The sequence below is a fragment of the Stigmatopora argus genome, chromosome 11 (genome assembly GCF_051989625.1).
Source record: "Stigmatopora argus isolate UIUO_Sarg chromosome 11, RoL_Sarg_1.0, whole genome shotgun sequence".
Lineage (NCBI taxonomy): Eukaryota > Metazoa > Chordata > Actinopteri > Syngnathiformes > Syngnathidae > Stigmatopora > Stigmatopora argus.
This window is the reverse complement of record NC_135397.1, coordinates 12,988,097-13,013,866: the sequence shown is the minus strand read 5'-3', so window position 1 is coordinate 13,013,866 and position 25,770 is coordinate 12,988,097. Positions and strand designations below refer to the sequence as shown.

Sequence of the window (25,770 nt, the reverse complement as noted above, 5' to 3'; positions counted from 1 at the left end):
AGTATACATGTCACCAAATGCGAACCTCTTTAAAATTGACACACAGGTGAGTTTTCATTCACTTAAGAGCAGCGTTAATTATCAAAGTAAACATCAGGCAAGCTCTGCCCTTATGTGTTTTAAACACAGTCAGTATTGCTTACACGTGAGTGCACGCCCACAGACACAACTTGATTAAAACCACTTGATACCTGAATTTACATTTAACAAATATACATGAAAAAGAATCAGGGAATACATTGGTATATGAAGATATTAATAATAATAATAAATATAATATATAAAATATGATATATAGAAAATATTTTAAAATAATTTTCATTTTAAGTGATTCCATCCTCACAAAGGGTCGCGGTGGGTGCTGGGGACGATTCCAGTCAACTATTGGTAGCAGGTGCGGGTCCCCCTGAATTGGTCACCAACCAATTGCATGATTTTTAATTTAAATCATTTAATATTTTTATTTTTAAATCATTTTCCATAGGGTCACTGATGGTGTAGTGGTTCATTTGCCTGACTTTGGTGTGGGCAGCCATTGGGTGGGATTGATTCCCCCTCAACGCCTGTGTGATCGTGAGTGTGATTTTGTCGGTTTCTGTGTGTGCTCTGACTGGGGACCAGTTTTTGGGTTTATTAGTGCCTGTCACCTCTAGTCAACTGGGATAGGCTCCAGCACGCCGCAACCCTGACACGAATAAGCGATAGTATGTTTTTTTTTTTCTTCTAAAAATGTTCTATATCTAGCCATTTTTAAATCAATACTATTTTTGTATTCCTCCAATGCTTCATTTATATTTGTTAACTGCCATTGACGGTGATAGATGCACATTCGTTCATTCGCTGCCAGGCCTCCCACTCTAAATGGATTTAACGTCTACTAGACACAAACTCATTTGAATTCACAGCAGACAGTGGATTGGACGCCGCCCGATTGCAAGGTCACTGGCACTGAAAGAGTTAAATGTAAACCCGGACATGAAAGGGTTAAGAAGCGAAGCTTAACATAAAACTCCTATCACAATGTCTTAAGTCGCCTTTTAGAAAATAGAAAAACTCTTCATGCAAAAAATATATAGCTACCTGCAATCAACATACCAAAAATATATATTAATAGAAACGGCTTCCTTGCGTCCACTTAAAAAAGGGACTTGGAGAGCTTTAAACCAAGCACGTCTACGGTGGATGATGGAGAATCATCTACAGTAAGTCTATGTCGCTACTTTTCCTTTTGTACTCTTTGCACGTTTGTTCAGAAAGTCACAGCTGCGTTCACTGGTACCACGGTGTCTTGCGAACCCAGCGGAGGGTGCAGCCCGCATCCGTGCGGATCTTGATGGAGGCCGCCTCTGCTTCCCTCACCGTCTCCTTTACGGACTGCATCAGGTTCTGAGCATTGTGGACCAGCATCTCCGTGGCCTACACAAAGAAAGTGACGAGAAGGCTCTTGTTGCAACGGTTTGTATGCTAACAATAAAAGTTGTGGAATTAAACAAACCACTGTATATCTGAAGAAGAAAAAATCATTCATTTTATTAACCGCTTTAACCTTACAGGGGTCGCAGGGGGTGCTGGAGCCTATCCCAGCTGACTTCGGGCACAAGGTGAGGGACACCCTGAATTCTGAATTGGTGGCCAGCCAATCGGAGGGTAGGGGGAGACACAGTCATTCACTCTCACACTCATACATAGGGGCAATTTAGAGTGCCCAACCAGCCTACCATGCATGTCTTTGGAATGTGGGAGGAAACTAGAGAACCCGGAGGAAACCCACGCAGAACATGCAAACTCCACACAGGTGGGCTGACCAGGATCCCAGAATTGTGAGGCCGACCTGCTAACGACTCATCCGCCGGGCCGCAACGTTGAGAAAATGTTCACTTAAAATTAAGTGTTCATAAAAGATTCAGGGCGGCAGAGTAGATGAGCGGTTAGCGTGTCGGCCTCAGGCTGTTTGAACAATCTAAATTGCTCGTTGATACGAGTGTGAGAGTAAATGGTTGTCACCATTGTCAAATAATTTGACCAATAGCTTTAAAAATAGAAATACCGTATTGGGTCGAATATAAGATGTTTTCTGTATTGAAATAAGACTGGAAAAGTGTCGGTCCTCTTAAAATTGGGGTCTAGACATTGTAGTTAGGCAAAATAACTTATAGCTTTTTCTCTCAAATGTATTGATATAATCATTTGTTTCAGATGTAGTGTCATTATTTTGTGTATAAAAATAGAATTTGACATTCAAAATGTTTTTTTTCAAACTTGGGTCTTGAAAAATGGGGGGTCGTCTTATATTCAGGCCAATATGGTATTTAAATAAACTCTTCCCTCTGCCTAAGCTGAATCGCCCACAAAGTTCAACGACCACGCAATACTTCGTCTACAAATAAAACCGGTGAATTCCGGTAATTATAGTTTGATATATGTAACTCTCATATTTAAAAAAAAATGGATAGTATTACCTGCTCTGACTCCTCTTCACTAATATTAGTTCTACCCAACATGGTTGCTTTCACCGTGGAGAGAATCTTCAACTGAGTGCTGATGGTTGGGATTCGCTCGCACACCTTCAATAACAAAGAGATTTATCATTTGCATTTCACATTTCCCAGTACATATTTTACATTGAAGGTGAGTAGACAACTGTAAAAGGCAAAGATAAATCCAATTCTTTGATTAAACTAAGCAATCTTTCACCTCCCAGCCTCCCAGAAAAACAAACCTGCAGAAGATTCGTCCTGATGCGTCTGTCCGTGCACTGCTTTGCCACTTCCTTGGCGAGTCTCGTCACCTCGTCCGATGCCTTGGCGATATCCTTGGCGCACTGGATCAGGGCTCGCTTGTTGCCGCTGCCGCCGCGCACCAGCCGGGACATCTCAGCCATCAGCAGCGCCATACGCTTGGCGGCCGCGATGATGTCATTGCCCTGGGACCAGGAGGTGAAAGAGGAATTAGAGTTCGAGGATGGATCCACTTTTCAGGATTGACCAGGATGTGATAGAGAAAGAGGATATGGACTAAAGTACTGGGACACATCATTGACATGGATAGATATCCATTCAATTTTAACTGGCAGTGAATGATGTTATTTAAGGGACATTCATGCTAATATCATTCAATTGTCGTCAATGGAAGCCAATGAGTCACAAGCTATTTATGTGTAGGGCCGGATGTACCAAATACTGTATTTTCCGGACTATAAGTCGCAGTTATTTTTTTTTTTTATATTTTGGCAAAGGGGGCGACTTATACTCCAGTACGACTTTTGTGTGAAATTGTTCACACATTATTATATTACTTCACGTTATTTTTAAACGGATCCACCAGAAGGCGCTCTAGACGTCTATTGATCATTTCAATAATGGTGGTGGGCGGACTTTTGGCTTATCCCCCACGGCGAACTTGTAGAATTTCTGTTATTTATGAAAATAGAAGAGAAGGATTTGGCAAAAATGTTTTTGTAAAATATTATATTTAGTCCTTTGTTGCCTCGATTCCTGTTTTGATCATTATTAATGTAATTTTAAATGCCTTTCAAGATGGCATGTCTGTTTTTTGTTTTGGATTTTATCAAATAAAATTCCCCCCAAAATGCGACTTATACTCAGGTGCGACTTCTGGTCAAAAAAAATATGGTAACCTGAAACCTATGTTCAAGTCTACCATGGTTTATGGGCTGGGTCATAAGCGGTTTCATTTTCTGTTTCAACTTCCGTTATCAGAGATCTAAGAAATTCACGATTTGCAGTCTTCATTTTACATTTTGACATTTTGTGCAGTATGTGTTCTTATAACGTAGTTCCGCCGTGGCGCAGCAAGGCAACCGTTAGTCACCCTTCAAAAATGGTGGAAAGTCATTTTTATGCCCCCAATGTCAATAATAGCCATGTGTCCCCAATACTTTTGAATGATATTGATATACTGCATGAGCTTTCCAAGCATTGTTTTGTTAATATCAATGGTGGGTTAACATGAACATAACATGAAGAGCAGCAAAAATGTAAGTTTCATGCAGTGTACAGACAGAATCCCATCACATTCATGCTTACCCATTTCTTAGTGCTTTAAAGTTAGTAACCGTGAGGGCCACAACTAAGTCACCCAGAAGTCTTAGGGAAACTGTCATCCTGACATCACAGGTTACCCTGACAACTGCTCTAAATGGACGTGAGGGAGGGAAATCCTGAAGCTATTTTGTCATAGTGGTGCATCAACTTAAAAGAAAAAGCCATTCCAATAACTGTCAACCTTTAGTACAACTTTAGCGCCATCTGAGCAGCCACAGCTGGTTGGAGGTTGCCACGGTAGCGGTAGATGCAGTTTGTTTGAGTGACGCCTTTTGTTTGTTTATTTTTGCATGCGTGTGTGGAGAGAAGTGGTGGAGTCAAATAATCCAGTGGCAAAAATGCGCTTGTGACATCATTGTCAGACCTTGCTGGACCACTTGCGCGCCTCCTGATGAAGAGCCTGGGCGGCGGCCAGCATGGGTTGATTGACAGGTTGATTGGAAGGCATCAGCAGCAGCTCTGGCTCAAAGTCATCCTCACCATCAGTAAACTCATCTTCCTCCTCTACCTCTACTGCCTCCTGGCAGGGGAAGGGGATATTTGGCGGCGGATGGCGGAGGATCGATTGGGGAGGGGAGGAAAGGGGGGAGAGAGGCAGGAATGGCGGGGGGAGGAGGCGTTTAGTACACTATGAGAAGCAGTAGGTGGAAGAACAGTTGTAGCATCATGGAGGAGCACGGGGAAGGAGGGGGGGACTGGTAAATGCAGGCGAGGAGGAGATAAATAAAAGGGATGGAGCCGATCACGATGTAGCCACCCAACAGGAATTAGGGCTCTGTTCGATATTTGGAAATACAGATGCGTGGGACGCGACTTTTTGATGACGGTTTATGAAGACTGATGTGCAGGGACCACGGGATGTACAATTACTGCTTGAATTTCAGATAAGAAGGAATGATGACCTTGACATTGAAAGTAAAATGTTGTAAACAATACTACATACTATACACCAAACGACATTACTGTACGTGATAATCAAAGCGCACATATAGATAAACATTCACAATGAGAAATGTATGAATGTTAAGACCAACCGTATGTATACATGTGAATCTATGTGTATGTATGAATATGTATGTTTATATATATATATATATATATATGTATATATGTGTATGTATGAATATGTATGTTTATATAAATGTATGTGTATGTATGAATATGTATGTTTATATATATGTATATATGTGTATGTATGAATATGTATGTTTATATATATGTATATGTGTATGTATGAATATGTATGTTTATATAAATGTATATATGTGTATGTATGAATATGTATGTTTATATATATGTATATATATAAACACAGAACCCTTGAGGCAGAAATGATTATGCTAGTTGCCTCAAATCACTAATGTGTCAAATCAGTTGGTTTTCCCCATCGCAAAATTATGTTTCAAAACTACAAATTCCTATATAAGACAAAAAACAAACGGTTTCTGCGTGAGGATTTCAGGCTGCTAGCAATTTTGCATTGTGCCATTATGCGAACCAATGTTAAACCCTAAGAACTGAGTCATTTAAAACTGTCAAAATGTGAACTCTGAAAATTTAGAATATAGTAGACCCTTAGGAAAAGATTGATCTGTCGAACAATATTTGAAAGTACCAAGAAAAAGAGCATAAATTCAACGATTGACCAGTTGCCAGGCCAATAACAGCACACAATTACAAAGACAAACACAAATACTCACTCACATTCACATCAACAGGGAATTAGGAGCCATCAATTAATGTATAATATGATTGTGGGAGGTGCATGGAGATGTTCAATCGAGATTTAAACCCAGATGTAATGACATGAGGCGTATTTGCTAACCACTACTCGACCCCGTCAAGCAAATAATGGAAATTTGATGCACATTTTCACAATCTAGTAAAGTCAATTTCTGGTTGACGACTTTAACAGTATGTTTATTGTTATGGTTGTAATTTGCATTAGTACAGAACTGCACTATATCATGTCTGGTTAGCGCATTTAACTTCAATATGCAAAAAGGGCAATTTATAGGAAAATGCTATCAGAAGGATTAAAGTATAGTTCTGTATTCTTGCAAATAACAAAAGTAAACATACAGTTAAATAAACTTAACTGATTCTTAATTCATCAATCATATAACTCTTTAGATTGCGAAAGTGTACTTAATGAATTGTGTGTGCACCACTATTGTGTCTTTTTTTGGTTGCTGTTTACCAGATGACAGTTTCCAGTTTCCTTCTGAAATTGGAAGCGAGCCACTGATGATATTCACATTCCAGCATCAACATGATTGACAAAGTAGAAATTCACAATCAACAGAGAGAATCTGTTCCGTGGTTGCAATAATGAAAGTCAGTTTGGCAAAAGTGGGCAAATGTGCATTCGGAAACCGACCTTGCTGGACCACTTGCGAGCCTCGTCGTGCAGCTGTTTGGCGGCCACCATCATGGGCTCGCTGACGACCTCTCCTGCTTTCTGCGCCGGGAACTCTTCATCCTTTTCTTCAGGGGGTGGGGGACGAGGGGGTGGCACTTCGCCCTCTGGCAAGGGAGGCTTGGGTGGCGCTTGCTCATCGCTTACCTGCATATGAAACACATGGTAAATGGGGTCGTACAATTTTACATAATGGAAAACGTCTTTAATGGGTAAAAATTTGTAATGCAATAATTTTTTTGAAAATGTGTATTATTGTATTTGTATTATTATTGTTAAAAAAATCATATATTGCGGTATCTCAATAAAGTCAGAGAAGAGTTTATGTATCACCATAAAAATAAACAAATTATACTGGGGAAAAAATTGCAACAACGATATTAGCTGTTTTAGATATGATAGTTATCTTTCACTAATTCTTGGGTGCGGGTCAAAAACTGATCACAGGTATCACGTCAATTTTGTTTTAATAGTTTACCTACTTAGGTTTATTAATATTTTACTTTAATATATATAATATAATATATAATAATATATATTTTACTTGCACACAATCATAATTACAGTAGGCATATACTTTGTAAAAACAACAGCTTTAAATACACATTTCAGGTCAATCCCTTCATATTTAATTGTATGTCAATATTTGATTTTTTTTCTTACAAAACAAGCATAATGCAGTATTTTTTTCATCAAATTTTGTAAAACATGCATTCATTCATTTTCTGAACCACTTATCCTCACAGTGCATGCAGGGGGTGCTGGAGCCTATCCTTGTCATTTTAGAGAATAAGTGAGCTCTGTTTTTAATCCTGCAACTAGAAAAAATACTTTTTTCAAGAATCTACACGGTGGTCTAATACATTGTGTGAGCAATGGAGATAAGTACATCCGGTTTTTATAAATTATGATCCAAAATAGGGTTCCTTGGCCAATGGTGGCACGGGTGCTGGAGCCTATCCCAGTCAACTGTGGGGAATTGGTTGCCAGACTATGGCAGGGGACAATGATATGAACAACCATTCGAATATGGACAATTTGGAGTGATCATTCAGCCTACAATGCATGTTTTGGGGATGTGGGAGGAAACAGGAGTACCAAGAGAAAACCCACGCAGGCAAAGGGAGGCCATGCTCCACACGGGAATGCTGGAAGCCACCAGAGATTGAACACTCAATTTCAGAACTGTGAGATGGAGGTGCATATTCCGCCAATATTACTGCACTTAATGAGAACTAATGGGCAAATAAATGAAAAGAGTGACTATGCGCTAGACCAGGGGTGGGCAAGTCCGGTCCTCGAGAGCCCCTATCCAGTCTGTTTTCTATGTCTCCCTCTACCAACACACCTGAATCAAATAATCGGGATCTGTATGAAGCTTCTGGACCGCTTGCTGATGAGTTGTACACTTGATTCAGGTGTGGCAGAGGAGGGAGATATGGAAAACAGACTGGATAGGGGCTCTCGAGGACCAGACTTGGCCACCCCTGCGCTAGGGGGGTGTCAATCTCATTCCAGAAAGGGTCGAGTGGGTGCAGGTTTTCGTTCCAACCCACCAACACGATACCCTTTCACAAATCTGCTCTCTTACAACGGTAATCTTTTGATTGCAGTCAGGTGATGCTTCTTCCAGCAGACCTCCTGGTCTAAAGGACAGTTTAGGCTTAAGGACAGTTTTTTCCCACTACCATCAGGACTCTGAACTTGCGGTAGCATGACACACAATCCCTTCTGTGTAATAACTTCGGGGTGAGGTAACATGAATGACGTTGGGTGGTGATCTGTCTCCTACTGGCTGACTGAAGGTAAGTGAGGAGACAGTGAGAGATAAGTGATCCGTTTTTTTGGTTTTTTTTTTCCTTTGTTGGCATCTGCGAGGCAAACTTTTTCTGCAGTCGCCAGGATTTGGTTGCGCTCGGGGGGTGATGCGATGTATCCATCACGGCAGAATGCCAACAAGTCTGAAATTATCACTTATTTGCCGGGAAAGCGCACCTTGTGGAGAAGCACTACCAATTTCGTCATACGCAGCAGGGTATGATGACAATTAGGCTTTTGTCGAGTCAATGATGATGACAAAGCCTATGTCCGATTATTATTATTATTATTTTAATAACTCTGCGCTGTTGCAGTAGAGAGGAAAACCTGCATCCTCTTGGCCCTTTCTGGAATCAGTTTGACACCTGTGCGCTAGACTTACTTGGAGCTGATCCAGATCAGGTGGTGGAGGTGGGAAGTCCAGCTCCTGAGGTTGGAAGGCCTCCCTGACTTTTCCCACAGCAGCCAGGATCCTCAGACAGGAGTCCAAATAGGCCTTCTGCAGCCCTGCGGAAGGGTCAAAGGTCAACATGTGTGATCAATAAATTGTAAATGAATTTTACTGAATGTATCTACCTTTATCCTGTATGTTGCCAGCAACCGCCTTGGCGTCCATGACCATTGGAGAGATAGTGTGCGACAGGACGTCCGAGGCATGTTTGACCAAGTCCCTGAAACGCGGATCTTCCGAGTTTTCCACTTCCCGCTTGGCCACCAGCAGAACCCGATTGGCTCGCCTTGCAATACTGGTCGCCCCGGCAACAAGCATTTGGGGCTGAACATTGGCCATGGCAACTCGGCACTTGTCGATGTCTTTCTTGATGGCTTCCTCAGAGGCATCGAGCAGTGACTTGGTGTCTATGGCCTCATCCACCAGACCTGGACAGCAATAAAACCAAATTGGCTAAGGCACTAAGCAATGAAATGTGCTTGAAATTAAGATTTAATGAATTGAAAACATTTTTTACACATCATGTATTTACGCTCCCATCCAACCTGAACAGTAAATCTACATTCAACACATCGTGATTATGTACAGAATCTTGCAGATTAAAGTGAAAAGACACAGTATTTCATTTTTAAGATCTACCTGCATAATAGTGGAGAATAAACCAATATTTGCCTGCTTTGTCAGACATTTAAAACAAGTAGCCATAGTACAGTACTTAAAGTATTTAAAACATTTTTATTTAGATTTTATTTGTATATAATTATATTAAAAGTCTTTTCATACGCCTATAACTTTAATGTTTAATATATACACTTCTTGATAATTTTGCGCGTGTATTATAGTATGAATTAATAATAGGGGTGATCTTACTTTTTATTATTATGATTATCACAGCCATGTCTGGTCTACATTATCTGCGATATTGGAGGGATTACTCCATACCTCTTTCCAGCATGTCAGTATTTATTTGCTGTACGCATTGGCATAACTAACATTACATTCGTCACAATTGTCATTTTATCTATAAACATTATTTCCCCTCATTACCAGATGTCTAAAAAAATGCCTGACTTTCATTATAAAATACTGTACTTGGTATAAATCATTTATATACCGTGTGTTGTCTACTGCTTTAATAAGTTGTATTCTACTGTTATATTATTTAGTGTATGTAATAAATTATTTTATACAATGACACCACCTATATTCAAAAGAGCAAAATTGATCTACTTGTATATGAATCTTTGACTTAACACAGTAAACAAATAATAATGAAATATTCTAGTCCCCATCCGAAAAGAACATCAAATAAAGCTAAAATGATCAATATAATCAGTCATATAAGCAAAGTTTCATCCAAATAAAAATGACAACACCTTGTAAAAGCAGTCCCGGAAATATTTTCATTATACTTTTTTACATAATACAAACACATACAGTAATAAAGAGACACCTTCAAAATTGACATTTCTCACCTGTGAGTTTCTCCACATTGTCGATCCACTGGTTCTTCATGGTGTCAAAGTGCTCGTACGCTGCTTTGTTCCCAGGATTCTTCAACAAGATCCGAGCAGCACAAGTTACCTGCAAAATACCAAAAATTGGAAACCACAGCAATCGCCAGAATTTCCTGGAGGCCCAAAAAACATCTAAAAAATGGATTAGTACTCATGTATTTTTTTTTCAAACCAGTCGACTATCCCACTCACTTTTTTTCTTAAATTAGGGTGTGGAGAAAAAAGAAACAAGCACCTGCGGGGTGAGTTCGCGGGCATGTTTGACCGCCGCGTGAATCCCCTCCACTGTGCTCTTATTGGCTGATCCCACAGCAGCCGCTTTCTCAGCTGTTGCTCCCAGGCGACCTGCGTGAGCCTCAAAATTCCCAGCACGCTCCTCAAAAACCTATAAACACCACATGGAAAAGTCCAACCTTCACCACTTCACCACTTCTCTGGTCAATCTATAAAGGCCACAACCCACCTCCTCTCTGTTGGGGGCATCTGGGGGGGCGGTGGCAGACACGGCCAGCAGTTTGATAGGGGTGGTGGTATCACTGAAGACATCAGATACTTCCTGGGTCATCACCTCTTGCATTTTATGCCTTAGATCCTGGTAAAAGCATGTGTTTTGTTATCAGTTCACTGGGTGGTGCTCTTTTACTCTTCAAAATTCTTGGGGAAAAGTGTTCAATTCTTTAGTTTTCAGCTACATTTATTTTGATGAATCAAAGGTCTAATTAGTTTTCTGGTACAAATTTCCATCACGTTTTGTATTTGATATTTACTATCCTTAACATAATCCCAGAAACAAGGTTTCAATATTAGCTTTTTCTCAAGAATCAGAGCCCCCTGGCTGCTGATTGAGAGGACAAAATTATGTGCATGAGTAAAATTATAATCATAACAACAATCACGTATTGATATTAAATCCAGGCTGAATATGTTTTTAAGAATGTTAAAAGCAGGAGCAATCACATAAATTAGTTTGCGTTATTCTTTTCAAAAATTGTTCGACGATGCTAAATATATCATATGATTCAATTTTGTATTCTTCCATAAACAATAATTCATATTTGAAAATTTACGTTCATTAAAACAATTTTCACCCAGATACCAGAGACATCTATTAAACAAATAATACTGTACCCCACAAAAAACTGTCATTAGTGGGATAGGTAGAACAATTTTAAAATGTTTCTTTTAAGGGTCACTACATACTTATTATTTAGTTTTTAAATATATTATTAAATTGTTATTTATTTATTTTATATTTTGTGTCAGGGGAAATAGATCTAGCTGCATGTGGATTATTTATATATTGAAGATCACATGTAAAATGTTCCCCATTTCTGGAATGACCCAGCCATGCCCCATAAAATATATCTGTTTGACTTGGCGATAGGAAAACATTTGTGCTCAGAATAAATTCAGGTAATCAGAACCATGTCTGTTGCACAGTATATAAAAAAATGGGACTACCTTCAGGCTGTCATGTAACTGTGAGGCAGTGGCCCGAGCGTGGGGGGCCTCAGCTTCCCCCCTGCCAGCCATGTCTGCCAAGGATGTCATGAGAGCCTCTACCCGGTCGCAGCGACCCATCATGTCCTGGCGGTAGGGCCCCAGGAGGCCTCCTGCCAGCCTCTTGCCCTCTCCAACCATCCCTCTGATAGCCGCCTGACCTGAGGACATGGATATGGTCAGGTCCTCTCTATCACATTTACAGTACATAACTGCTCTCATTTTGCTCATGGATAAAACAACGGGATTCCATTTACCACTTAAGTCACAAGTGTCAAAGTGGCGGCCCGGGGGCCAAATCTGGCCCGCCGCATCATTTTGTGTGGCCCGGGAAAATAAATCATTAGTGCCGATTTTCTGTTTTAGGATCAAATTAAAATGAAGAGTATAGATGTATATTAAATTTCCTGATTTTCCTCCTTTTAAATCAATAATTGTAATTTTTTAATCCATTTTTTTCTGTTTTTAGTTCAAAAATCATTTTGTAAAATGTCAAAGTATATTTAAAAAAAGCTAAAATAAACATTGTTTTAGTTTTATAAAAAAATGAATATTCAGGTATTTTAATCCAGTTCTTTTAATCAATTTATTAAAAAAATATCTAAATATTATATCTAAAATGGTCCGGCCCGCATGAAATCAAGTTGACGTTAATATGGCCCGCGAACCAAGTTTGACACCCTTGACTTGAGTTGTACGACGAAAAATTTAAAATCAAATCAAATCAAATGCAGTGGCCCGGCGGCTGAGTGGTTAGCACTCTGGGGTCCTGGGTTTGAATCCAGGTTGGTCCACCTACGTGTAGTTTGCATGTTCTATCTGGGTCTGCGTGGGTTTTTCCGGGGACTCCGGTTTCCTCCTACATTCCAAAGACATGCATGCTAGGCTGATTGGACATTGTAATTTGCCCCTAGGCATGGCTGTGAGTATGTAAGGTTGTAAGTCGCCTGGTGCCCTGCGATTGGCTGGCCACCAATTCGGGGTGTCCCCCCCTCTGGGCCGAAGTCAGCTGGGATAGGCTCCAGCACGCCCCGCGACCCTTGTGAGGATAAAGCGGTTAAGAAAATGAATGAATGAATTTATAAAGCCAATCACTGCTAACTCAGGCATTTGTATTAAACATGGTTTCCCCTCGAAAATGTGCAAATCCTGGCTGTAGTTGTAAAACTATTGATGTGGGTGGGTATTAGGTAGTAAAAGAAGGACATTTACGTATATTATAAAAACCATTGACTGCGATTGGCTTCCAATTTGGAAGTAAGCCCCCCATTCAAAATGCATTGGACGTCACTTACCGCCAATGGCAGTCAGTGAGTTGAATTGGAAGGCAGAAAGTGTAAAACAGTACCTGTGTTCCATTCTAGTCTCTCACACTCTGTTCCCGTGAGGCAGCGTGCAAGGGAGCAATCGAAAGTTAAAGATATGCAAAAACAAGAATTTTCTGTATATCATGGATGTGCAAATATGTGGACGGATTTTCTTCATAGAATGGCAAGTACTTTTATTTCCTGTTTGTTAATAGCTGTTTCTATCACACCTAGTAGGTCGTAAAACCAAAAAATCCGCATTGAATAACTGGTGATGCTGATATTTTGAAAAACATTCCAATTTTATGACGTTTTAATGCTTTCATGAGATTTTCAGGAGTCTTTTTTTTCTATTAAAAAATCTGGGAAACGAGTCACTTTGCATCTCCATATGATCAACTGACTGTGTCAAGGTTAATTGCTAAGATGGATCCCCAAAAATTAATTTCCACATTCGATCTTAAAATTGCCAAGCCGTAGTTCCAATTGAAAATACAGTTTATCTCTAGATAGCAAAAGAAACACTGTTTTTATTTTATTTTATTTTTAAACAGGACATAACGTATCATATTTGGATTTGAGCTTCCGTCAGTGAAATCTCTTTACAAAAGTTACAAAAAAAACACCTTCATTGGAAACATGCTTAGGTTGCAATTATAATTTTTAAAATTTGACATTATTTGAGTGTATTTTGGGAAAAAATATGATGGAAGTGCAGCTATTATCTGTTTCAACACAAATGCAAATGTATTAAAATCTTAAATACAACTGAACTGTGATTATTTTGAAGATTAAAATGACACTTGCATGATAATTGCAGATCCTTTCCGTCCTTGTTCTGACCACTCACCTACACCTCTGTCATCCACCCCAGGGTTGGCAACCCAGCGCAGCGCTTGCTCCATTTTTCCCTCCAGAGTGATGGCGGGCTTGGCGGGCCTCATGTTGGCCACGGCTCGATTGGTCTTGGACTGCAGGGTTAGCAGGGCCGCCCCAATTTGTTTTGCCAAGGCACGGGCTTCCGGACTGTCGCCTTTCCCTCTGAGACAACAATGCAACACAGTAAGAATTTGTCTAATCATTTCTACATGAAGCCTAAAAAAAGAACATAAATAAGGTGGTTATTATGAAAGGTGTTCCTCACCCCTAAATGTGTGATTTGATTTTTGGTTAGTAAATCATCCTCAAAGGGAAATACCATTGTTTTTCAGGCCACTTTCTCCATTCAAAATAAATCTTTTTATGATATAACACTATTCAAGTGTATCTGCTTAACCCAAAATGTTGAAAGAGCCATATTGGAACAAAAAAACTAATATGTCTGGAGTCGCAAAAAAATTAAAAGGCTTTTATAAGAGCCTTATAATGAAGGCAACACATGCTCTCTGTATCTAAATTAGGCCTACTATCAAAATGACTTAAGTTGGCTACAAATGCATCATGAGAATTCATATTTAAATGTTTATTTTAGAACGACGCACCACGTGACTGCTCTGTTGTACGATATTACGGAAATATGTTTCATTGTCTTGATGAAATAAAATAAAATGCAATATAGAAATCTGATTTTCGATGTCATTTTTATTTTGAGGATTCGACAAAACCACAACAAAATGGAACGCGCCAACGGTTTTCCATGCATTATTATCTCCGTCAAGACATGTTTACGTTGGATTTCTTTTTATAGTCATTGCATACAGAATTTAGAGAAATATTGACTCATGTTTAATGACTCACTGGATTTTAGCTACCATGCAAGTAATTTCTCTGAGGAAGTGGCCCAAATTTCAATGTGATTTCCCTTTTTTTTACACCATCCAAATAAATAACCCTATTAGTTCTTCATTGTTTTCAAACATTTTAGCAACCTTATTGTGGGACTGCTGCCCAAAGTTGGCAGGCAACAACATAACCTCCAAGCAGGTAAAATGTGCCAAGTATTGGTAACGCAAGGCTGCATTCTGAGATTCCTAGAGATGGAGGGTCTTAAAATTAGATGGAAAGACATTCTATGCGTTGGAGGGACAACAATTCAAATACGTACTGTTTGCGAAGCTCCACCATTCTGGCGGTGAGACCTGCGATCTCGCTGATGGAGCGCAGGATATCGTCTCTGTCTTTGGGGTCCTCGCACAGATCGGCGATGCGCTTGGCTTCAGCGAGTAACGCCCTGATGTTCTCCTCACCCTCCGGACCGCCATTTGGGTCAGCCAGCCAAGCCTTGAGAAAATAACACGAAAACAAATGGCAGACATCGCGCAAAAAGTACCCATCTCCAAATCTCTACGTCGAGATGTTCCACGAGACCTGCGCGGCATCCAGCCTTCTGGCAATGGCTTGCTTGGCATTGATAAGAGCCTCTAGTCTGCGGGCTGCCGTGTCCACTTTGCTGAATAACAAGTCTAAGCCACGAGAGCACTGGTCTGACCGCTGGACACATGCTTGGCTTGGACCTTGGCCTCTGTCACATAAAAACACGAAAGCATCAACCCGTGAAATGTCCTTTTGGGTTTTTTTTAAGCAAGAAATACCTGACTCGAAGATCTGCAATTTGTTCGGTCATCGGTGCCAGAGCTTTATGTGTTGCCATGATGTCCTTCCTCTCCTTTCCGGCGCATAGCTCCCCGACTTTTCCAGTTTCATCCAAAATGATGCGCAACGCAAACTCGCCAGGTTCTCCTGGTGGGCATGACATGGTGCAAAATTGCGCTTTAAAGACAATGAAAGCGGATGCTTCAGAAAGAACGCATCCAACTTTGAGGTACAAACCTGGTTGACCATAAGGGTCTTTTAGCCAACTTTTTGCCTGGGTCATCTTGGATTCAATCAAAGCCAAAGATCTCTTCAGTGCTTCCATATCCTATAAAAATGGATTTAAAGAAAAATATTCTTAGTTAGGATGAATGAATCAAATATATAAATAATGGTGAGGAAAACATTGAGAAACAAAGCTCTGGAATTGGACCCCACTCTAATTAATATATACTCTAAAATAAGAGGTATTGAATTGAATGTTTTTATTGTCAATATACATGTATAATGAGATTTAAAGCTCAATATATCTGCTATATGCTTGCAATAGAGTCTGGGTGAGTGTGACCCACGTAAAATTTTCTACTATAAAAGTTTCAATTATTGACAAAAGTTCATGCAAACCCGTCTTCAAGATCACAGGCATCAAAAAAGAGGATGGCCACCACATCGTTTCATTTGGCCCGTGAAACTAGATTATGGGCATAATACAATTGTTATGTTTTTATATTAAAGAAAAGAAATTTCTAAAAAAAATAAATTAAAAAAAGAGCAAAAAATAGTATTTATGCAAATTTTTGGTCAAATTAAAATTCTTTAGATACATTAAAATTAAAAAGATCAATCAATTACAATTAAAAAGAAATATTTGCTATTAGGAGGCTCAAACAAGATAATTTAGACAAGTTTTAGGTCTCTGAACAAAACAACTTTGTTTGACAATTTCATCCCATCTCATTTTCTGAACCGCTTTATCCTCATTAGGGGGGTGCTGGAGCCTATCCCAGCTGTCTCCGGGCCACAGGCAGGGGACAACCTGAATCGGTGGCCAGCCGATCACAGGGCACAAGGAGACGGACAACTGTGCACACTCAGAACCATAACTAGGGGCAATTTAGAGTATCCAATCAGCCTACCATGCATGTTTTTAGAATGTGGGAGGAAACCAGAGTACTCAGAGGAAACCCACGCAGGCCCAGGGAGAACATGCAAACTCCATACAGATGGACATGACCTGTATTTGAACCCAGTACCCCCTGAGCTGTGAGGCCGACGTGCTAACCACTCGCCCCACCGGGCCGCCCTAGTTGACAATTTGACTGTGGCAAACAGATTGAAACTGACATTAGCCTAAGCTAAGGTGTCTTGTTCTCGGGTGATAAATACAAAAGCAGGTTCGCAAAGATTGAATTTATCTTACTAAGTTAACTTAAGTTATCAATTAAGGCCCTGCAAAATACTACCGCAAGTTGAGGACCCCTGCTGTAAATAAAGTGCCTCTTAGGTTGTATATTTACTATATATCTATGTAATGTTATCCAAATTTTAAAACATTTGTCTTCTGATTAAATGTGAAAACAAGAGAAAAACAAAATTGACACACTGTTAATGCTTCATTCAGACTACGATGTTATTATGATTTTAAAAAGTACTGTGTGTTGAAAAAGGTCTTTTTCAGGAAGATATTGCTCAATCCATTTTTGCAGTATACGCAGGAATATTTTTAGTTTTTGATTAGTCAATTTTGGAATATTTTTGGTGCCCAAGGAGTCATGTTTGTAGATATAAATAGAGCCTGACATCGACACATTGACTCACTGGCTTCGGTGCAACTAAAATGATGTAAATCATTGAAAATGTCAGCTAATTTAAGACCAAACCACCAACAACAACAATTTAAAAGAGCATTGTGTAGGATTTACAATTCAATTATTCATGAAATGGCCCTGAAATTTCAATTTGTATAAAAAAAAACTGATTTTTGGGAAATACTTCTAACACACAATAATGATTTGTGACATGCAAAGTTGTTATTGTTAGGATTCTGTGTTTACAAGGGATGTCCCGCCCTCCACCATCATTTTTGGGGTATTTCTTAACTCTTACTTTTGAAGACTGTAGTGTTATGTACTCATTTCATTTTGCGATCTACTAGAGACTACACATGTTGTATATTGACATCATCAATGATAACGTTAATGTGTAGTTTGCGAGCCTCTGGCTTTTCGAAATAAAATTCAACAGTGGTAAGATAACAGCGCATGATTTTATCTGGCAACCTAAAGTGGAAGGGATGTTGTGCACTTTAATATGTTTTTAATCCTGGTTGCAGTAGCATTTTGTGGTCATCAGTCAGACTATTGTAAAAAAAATGATTATTATCCTGCACGTAAACATAACAGTCTTTAAAAATACCACACGCCATCAAAACATGCGATTGTTATCACAATTTATGTTTTATGAAAATTGCAAATTGAAATAATATGCTCTTAATTTTTCTAAGAAAAAAGAAAAAAAACATGAGAAAAACATCAGCTTAGAGGACAATTAAATGATTGAGTGGAACCATTAAGTAGGTCATGTATGTGTTTGGGCCTGATATAATTCATGACCCCAAATGGAGGGCAGCACTTGCCCCTAATGATGACTGGGTGAAACCACAATATGTGCACAGCAACCACTTAGACACACAAAGACAAATCATTGTGTGGAGCAGTTATGTGTGTTGAAACATGCAGAGTGACAGGTTAGACAAGGGAAATTTTGTTTATCATATCTGATGGTCTAAAATAAATAACATCCGAATATTTTCGGAGTGATGTCACTTTGACTAGAACTACTCTGATGCACAATAAGTAAGCTGTGGAGGAAATACAGCACATTACATTTTTGAGAATAAGTCACGGAAATGCCTTTTATTTGACGAAAAACTCAATAAAACTAGTTCATAAAGATATAATCATGTAACATTTTGCGCCACCCAGGTATCGAATTTGGCAGCATGCTTGTTTTGAACGCTTCGAGAGTGGATTATAACCATTTCACACATCTTGAACTTTTTCCAGGGCAGTTATTTGACAAATTGGCGTCCACTCATGGCGCTACACGACCAATCCATTTCGACTGGCAGAGACTGGCAGATGGCACCCTCCCAGTCAAAATGGATTAGATTTCTTTTGGCATCAATGGCAGCCAATGAGTTAAGCATTTTCTGGCGCCGTCAATGGCACTGAAACCTGACCATTCACAGCCAATCCTCACAGTTTAAATAAATAGGATGTCTATCATTGTCAAGTGAAGGCAACTAGTTTACTACTAAGAAATAAAAATTTAAAAAAATACTACTATATATATATAAAAATTAAAAAAATTAAGTCTTTCTGGCGAAGATATCGACTATTTCTGTTTTTATTCATTTCATTTGTTTTTATTAACATTCTAGGAATTTACCGTTTTATATAATTATTGAACAGTATATAATTTTTAATATGAAATTCCTAAAAATACTACTGCAATAACACGGTAAAAACCTGCCATCCACATAGTTTGTTTGATGCAGGCCACACTTGTGTACTAAAGAAGATAAATGAATGGTATTGTTGTCCAAATGACTGAAAACTTAATTTCCACATTTGTGTATGCCATTTTTATTCATTCATTAATTATCCGTACTGCTTACCCTCATACCTTTTTGGGCTTATTTTTTTTTAATTATCAAAAATAGTCACTAGTCCAATAAAGGATTAACATTTCAGATATAGAAGTATGGACCACAGACATAATCTTGTAAATTAACCCAGTTCATTAAGTTCACAATGTAATGTTTAAGTAATGTACTTACTACTACTATAGTAATATATATATATATATATATATATATATATATATATATATATATATATATATATATATATATATATATATATATATATATATATATATATATATATATATATATATATATATATATATATATATATATATATATATATATATACCTACTTTATTTCCCATGACAAATTTTTATTTTATTCCATTACTGTGTATTAGATGCTAATTTAGTCGTGGATAATGTCAAATGCATTATGAATGTACTAGTATTCAGGAATGTGTATACTCAACGTGACTTAATTTACAGGTCTCAGGGAAATTAGTAGAATCAGCATATCTCTCGATATATCTGTGTGAGTACTTTTGACAATACAAAACAAATACAAATACAAAACAATACACATAGTGATGAGTTACAGTACATCATCACGTCAGTTGACTGAAGCACGCGACACACAGTTTGTTCAGTACCAGCATGGCAGAGACACTACAACATTTATAAAAAGTCTAAATATATATAAATGTGTCAAACCAAGTGGCACACAAACGTGCATTAGAGGCTGCAGATGGGGAGATAAACAGGCTTACCTTCTACAAGGAGGGAAAATAATGGAGAAAGAGGGTCAAGAAAGAAAAAGGAAAAGGGGTTACACCAGCAGGCAAAAAGAAAAAGTGAATCACAGAAGGTAAAGAGATGCTCTCTGCAGAAAAGAGGCTTGCGTGGCTAAAACGGTTGAACTACATGTGGAAGAGCTTGCGTGAGCGGGCCCTCCACATCAATATTGAAATTTATTTAAAGGTGCTATGAAATGGTAACCATGTCAAAAAGTGAAAATGACTGCACTAATGTATTTTTACATGTAGAAAAGGAATTCAACACTTAAATCTGGCTGCTTCCCCTCCACCATTTTATTATGAATCCATCCAAAACAATGCATCTGGGAAAGCCTACATGTTTACCAATTCTGGTTGTGACATCACAACCAAAATGAATGATATTTTCTAGGCCTACTTTTTTTTAAATACCAATTCTGGTTGTGACATCACAATCAAAATGAATGATATTTTCTATGCCTACTTTTTTTTAAATACCAATTCTGGTTGTGACATCACAATCAAAATGAATGATATTTTCTAGGCCTACTTTTTTTTTTTTACCAATTCTGGTTGTGACATCACAATCAAAATGAATGATATTTTCCAGGCCTGCTTTTTTTATACCAATTCTGGTTGTGACATCACAACCAGAATGAATGATATTTTCTAGGCCTACTTTTTTTTAACCAATTCTGGTTGTGACATCACAACAAGAATGAATGATATTTTCTATCTTTCTAGTGCTGTGCCAGCTAATACACGTTGACAAATTGAAAGAACGCTCACACGGCTACAAGAAAATAGAAAGCCTCTGGATGGAAGGAGACTAATGTAATTAATGAGCCCATTTTGTCTCTTTTCTGGATTTGTATCCATAATATGGTCTGATACCATTTGCTGTTGTATTTCATAGAACCTTTAAGTGTGGGGATTGAGAGCGTGGTCAGTGAGTCGAGGGGTACCTTGTTCGCCCAGGCGTCTTCATCCCATGTGGTCAGCTGCAAGACTCTGATGATCTCGGTGATCTCTCCACTCATCTTCTCGAAGGTAAAGCGACGGTTTCTCTCAGCTTCCTCCATGGCGGCACCGTGCCCGGTCTTGGTTGCCACAAAGATTTTTATGGCTGGGGACGGAAAGGCAACGACTGTAGATATTAACAAATTTCCCGCCACATATGATGATAAAAGTCCAATTCATTTAAACAGGGAATACTGGAAGTGAAGGTTCATCCTTCAATGCCATTAGTGGTGCTAAATGTCCAGGTATGCAGGTAAGGATGGAAGCCAGCCCTCTAATGAAAGGGACGTCTTGTGCTGTCAATGACAGCCAATAAGTTAAACGAAGCATTTTGTGTTAATTTGGGGGGAGTAATATCATTTCAAGAGGTGTAAATAATCATTTTCCTGACAATACAATATTTCTCGGTATCCACCTGGGATCGAACCCTCCCAGAACTGTGAGGCTGACGTGCTAACCACACCAGGCCGCCACATGTAAAACAATGAATTACATTTCACCTAAACAATTTTAGAAAAAAAATGCAAATTCAGGCATTCACGCATTCATTTTTTTTAAACCATTCCAAAACAGGATCAAAATGTTGATGTGGCGTGTTTCCGATCCGGAAGTATCTTAAACAATCAATCTATAAATCCAGATTTATGTATTACACCCATAATAATTCATTCCCTTAATTTAGACGGACTAAATAAATCTATGCATTATGATTACACTCAAAATTACACTTTCAAGAAGATCTTGTGGTTTTTTTGTCATAAATCTCTTTTTAGAATTCCTTGCACATGAGGTTTATTATGACATACTGCCACGATTATTATTATAGTATTTTATTCATTGTACTCTTTGATTGGACTCTCGTTCTGAATGGCTGGACGGTGGAAATTGATATTCCCATCTGCTTTTTTAGATGTCCTTTTGAATTTAATTTGTCCGTAGAATAGTACTGACTTCAGCAAGTGTTGCCAGCCCACAGTGGACCGCCACGATCCCCTCTTAATAGGCCATCCAGGAAAACAAGCAGCAGCTTGCGTGTGCGCCTGTAGTCAATCTTACAGTACAACGCCTCCGGCTAATGACTGTAATATTCAGTGTTGCTATGACAACCGCGTGGCATGCTCAGTGACCTGCACTCTGGCTTTTTGTGGTCACACTCACACACACACACACACATACACGGATATACACTCACCTGATATCAGGACAGGCAGCAGCTCTTTAATCGTGCTCATGGAGTTGATGAGCATCTGTCTGTGCTCCTGGTGGGTCAGCTCCTGTTGCCTCTCCTCTATCATCTTTGACATCTTGGTCATCCCTGAGCAAAGGCAAGCAATCGTTAGTTAAAGTGTGTCCCGGACAAGTGTGAATAACCTAACGATCATAATATAGACACAATCTTTTATCAGTGTTGATGAGTACAATTCAGGTTCTCGGGCGACTCTCTCCGCTCTTAATGTGCTTCTTCAGTTTGCGTTTTTGGACACAAGACTGTCAAAGGCTTTTTATTAAGCCACTTATTGTTGCTAAAACGCTTTAATTTGTAAAATAATCTCATTTTGGGCGGCCCAGTGGGGAAGAAATTAGCATGTCGCCCTTGAGGGTTCAATCCCAGGTGGGTGCGACCTTCCTGGGTGGAGTTTGCATGTTCTCCTCGGGCTCGCGTGGGTTTTCTCTGGATACTCCGGTTTCCTCCCATATCCCAAAGACATACACGGTAGGTTGGTTGGACACTCTAAATTGCACCTGGCGATGAGTGTGAGTGTGAATGTGTTGTCTGTCTCTTTGTGCCCTGTGATTGGCTGGCCACCAATTCAGGGCGTGGAGGTCTGGTGCCCGTAGTTGGCTTGGATAAGATCCAGCACCCCCCACAACCCGTGTGAGATAAGCGGTTCGGATAATGAATGAATACAAATATAAAATTATAATTGAGACATGCCGTCCCTATATACAAACATTTTGGTCAATTGATGTAGGCTACTTTTTTACTATATACTCATTTATGTTTCATTTTTTTTCATTTTAATGAGTGCCTTTAATCATTACAAGAATTAACATTTTTCGTGATTAACAACATTCATGTGGTTATACATGAATTTGTGGAGTTTTTTGCTAAAGAATTGGTCAATCATTCATTTTTGTGTATTTTAATTCCTTTTATTCCACAGCCAAATGTTCAGAAAAAAAAGTTCTTCCTGCATACCTGGTCCTAAGTTTTTTGTGTACGTGACGAGGTCCTCCATGGTCTCCACCACTTCAGATACTGTCAGATACTCCATGATACCTTTGCACACCCGGATTATTTTACGCACCTGAAACACAAGAAAGATACAGTAACAGCATTATACACATGCGGTGAAGGGATATTAAATCTTTTTATCGGTGCTCCTTTATTGGCTGCTTCTTGTGTGTGTGTATGTGGTTTTGTGACATTGGACAAGAGCTTTGCTTCACCAAACTATAGATAATAATGTCCTTCTACTGAAGAAGCACTCGGAGTAAGAAGCCTCAAATATCCAATAAACACACACAGACACACACACACACACATTCAGCATTATGATAGAGGCAAGTCATTTGATCCAACTGATTAAATCTAACCAAACCTCCTATTACTGCATGACGTCAAGATGTGAGCTCAGTTCCTTCTCCACTTTGCTGCTATAATAACCTGCATTTCCCCATAAGTCACCCGCAAGCAGACAAACACACCTCAGCCTCGTCAAACGTAAGCAGCAGGTCAGACGTGCCCGACAAGATCCCTCTGGAGCCGTCAATGAGGTAATCCCGAGCGGGAACCGAGTAGGGGTCAGTCTTGAGCATCTGAGCCGCTTGGACCAGTTTTGAAGACGAATTCTCCACTCTGCACACATCGTACAATTAAGCGTTAAACGTCAATATTTAAGGCAGGACAATGTTGCGTCTTATGTTTTGTTTTCGAGCGTGATGTTCAAAAAACATCTGAGGTTTGATATTTTGATGAAATTGACTGCTTGGAAGATGCCAAGACACCTCCTAATTTTTCAGAAACCCTGCTGGTCAGGGTATCAATGGCTGCTAGTTCATCTATATTTAGGTGGGTTCACATTACACAAGCCCCCGGTCCAAAGCCCGGTGGTGAAGATTTATGACGTGGTGCCCTGTGTGTATACACGTATGTGTGTGCTTGGGGAGGGCAATAGGTTAAGTTTTGGAATCTGTTTTGGAAAAGTGAAGGCGGATGAAAACTCGATGAACACCACTGTTCAATTGCTGCACTTAGGTCATTGATCTTACATTTTTTTTTACAACAGGACACTCAAGTAAATGCAGTCTTATTCCAGTGGGGAGCATTGATGAGTAGGCGCTTTATGCCATCCTATCAGACCTTTGGAAGCTGCTGGTACACAACAATAGACAACAATGAATGCTTGATGGCGAACGATTCACCCGTGGGTTGCTTCTGACAGAACACTTGGTTCAGAAGTGGCTCTTTGTTGCAAGTGGGCATGCTGCAATATTTCCTAACATTAGACGGCTCGGAATCCTCATCTCAGAGATAAAGTAGATTTATTCCATTACGCACGCAGTCATCAATGGCAAACAAACGTACTTGATGAATGCAGGAGGCATGTCTCTTTTTAGCATCTGGTCCTCTGTGGTTTGAACCGTTTCCTTCCCCACCTGCAACATATGAAAATGTAAAGGTATGCATTAAAAAATGTATACGGCTATGGTAGGCTGATTGGACACTCTAAATTTCCCCTAGGTATGGGTGTGAGAGTGCATGCCCGGAGACAGCTGAGATTGCCTCCAGCACCCCCGCGACCCTAATGAGGATAAAGCAGTTCAGAAAATTACACACACACACATATATATATATATATATATATATATATATATATATATATATATATATATATATATATATATATATATTAATATATATGGATATATAACAAATTAGTACTAACATTTTTAATTTTATAAATAAATAAGGTCAAATAAAACAAACATACACGTACTCACAAAATACACAGAGTCCTAAGATAGCGCCAATTGCAAGTTGCTAAGGGGGGTTCGCTCCTGTGGTTTCATTTTAAATGATCAATTCTAGTTGTTTCTGTAGAGTCCATTTTGGTCTATGCAACAACAACAAGATAAATAAACTGGAGTGTACCAGAATTAGCAATTACACCATAAAGTGTAGGATATCAAATGAATAGTTTTACCAGGAGATTTGTCTTAATACTGGGTTTCCCTCTACCCATCACTAACATTTCTTGTGGACTCGATCTGTTCTGTCACACCCAAACCTGACCTATATCCATCCTTTTATCTTATTGGTTAGGGCACATGTGTCAAAGTGGCGGCCCGGGGGCCAAATCTGGCCCGCCGCAGCGTTTTGTGTGGCCCGGGAAAGTAAATCATGAGTGCCGACTTTCTGTTTTAAGATCAAATTAAAGTGAAGAGTATAGATGTATATTAAATTTCCTGATTTTCCCCCTTTTAAATCAATAATTGTAATTTTTTTATCAATTTTTCTGTGTTTTTAGTTCAAAAATCATTTTGTAAAATCTAAAAATATATATAAAAAAAGCTAAAACAAACATTGTTTTAGATCTATAAAAAACTGAATATTCAGGGCTTTTAATCTAGTTCTTTTAATCCATTTATATAAAAAAATATAAATATTATATCTAAAATGGTCCGGCCCGCGTGAAATCAAGTTGACGTTAAA

The 25,770-nt window shown here is 39.0% G+C and overlaps 1 protein-coding gene across 5 annotated transcripts in view; it reads right to left on the bottom strand.

Moving 5' to 3' along the window:
- Positions 1 to 718: 718 nt before the first annotated feature.
- Positions 719 to 25,770, bottom strand: part of LOC144084738 (vinculin-like) — a 30,129-nt gene continuing 5,077 nt past the window's right edge. Inside the window, exons 2-24 of one of the 5 annotated variants that reach the window (XM_077613448.1) lie at positions 24,643 to 24,713; positions 23,763 to 23,913; positions 23,254 to 23,362; positions 22,246 to 22,368; positions 20,999 to 21,159; positions 15,846 to 15,936; positions 15,608 to 15,755; positions 15,384 to 15,537; positions 15,121 to 15,296; positions 14,945 to 15,046; positions 13,927 to 14,117; positions 13,118 to 13,144; positions 11,731 to 11,930; positions 10,733 to 10,861; positions 10,505 to 10,654; positions 10,228 to 10,336; positions 8,878 to 9,180; positions 8,684 to 8,808; positions 6,445 to 6,630; positions 4,429 to 4,584; positions 2,720 to 2,923; positions 2,460 to 2,564; positions 719 to 1,416 (exon numbers count right to left, since the gene is read on the bottom strand). In XM_077613448.1, the coding sequence (XP_077469574.1) occupies positions 1,270 to 1,416; positions 2,460 to 2,564; positions 2,720 to 2,923; positions 4,429 to 4,584; positions 6,445 to 6,630; positions 8,684 to 8,808; positions 8,878 to 9,180; positions 10,228 to 10,336; positions 10,505 to 10,654; positions 10,733 to 10,861; positions 11,731 to 11,930; positions 13,118 to 13,144; positions 13,927 to 14,117; positions 14,945 to 15,046; positions 15,121 to 15,296; positions 15,384 to 15,537; positions 15,608 to 15,755; positions 15,846 to 15,936; positions 20,999 to 21,159; positions 22,246 to 22,368; positions 23,254 to 23,362; positions 23,763 to 23,913; positions 24,643 to 24,713 (3,318 nt within the window). In that variant the 3' untranslated portion in view covers positions 719 to 1,269. The remainder of the gene's footprint in view (positions 1,417 to 2,459; positions 2,565 to 2,719; positions 2,924 to 4,428; positions 4,585 to 6,444; positions 6,631 to 8,683; positions 8,809 to 8,877; positions 9,181 to 10,227; positions 10,337 to 10,504; positions 10,655 to 10,732; positions 10,862 to 11,730; positions 11,931 to 13,117; positions 13,145 to 13,926; positions 14,118 to 14,944; positions 15,047 to 15,120; positions 15,297 to 15,383; positions 15,538 to 15,607; positions 15,756 to 15,845; positions 15,937 to 20,998; positions 21,160 to 22,245; positions 22,369 to 23,253; positions 23,363 to 23,762; positions 23,914 to 24,642; positions 24,714 to 25,770) is intronic. The other 4 variants (XM_077613449.1, XM_077613451.1, XM_077613452.1 and 1 more) reach the window with 4 other exon arrangements.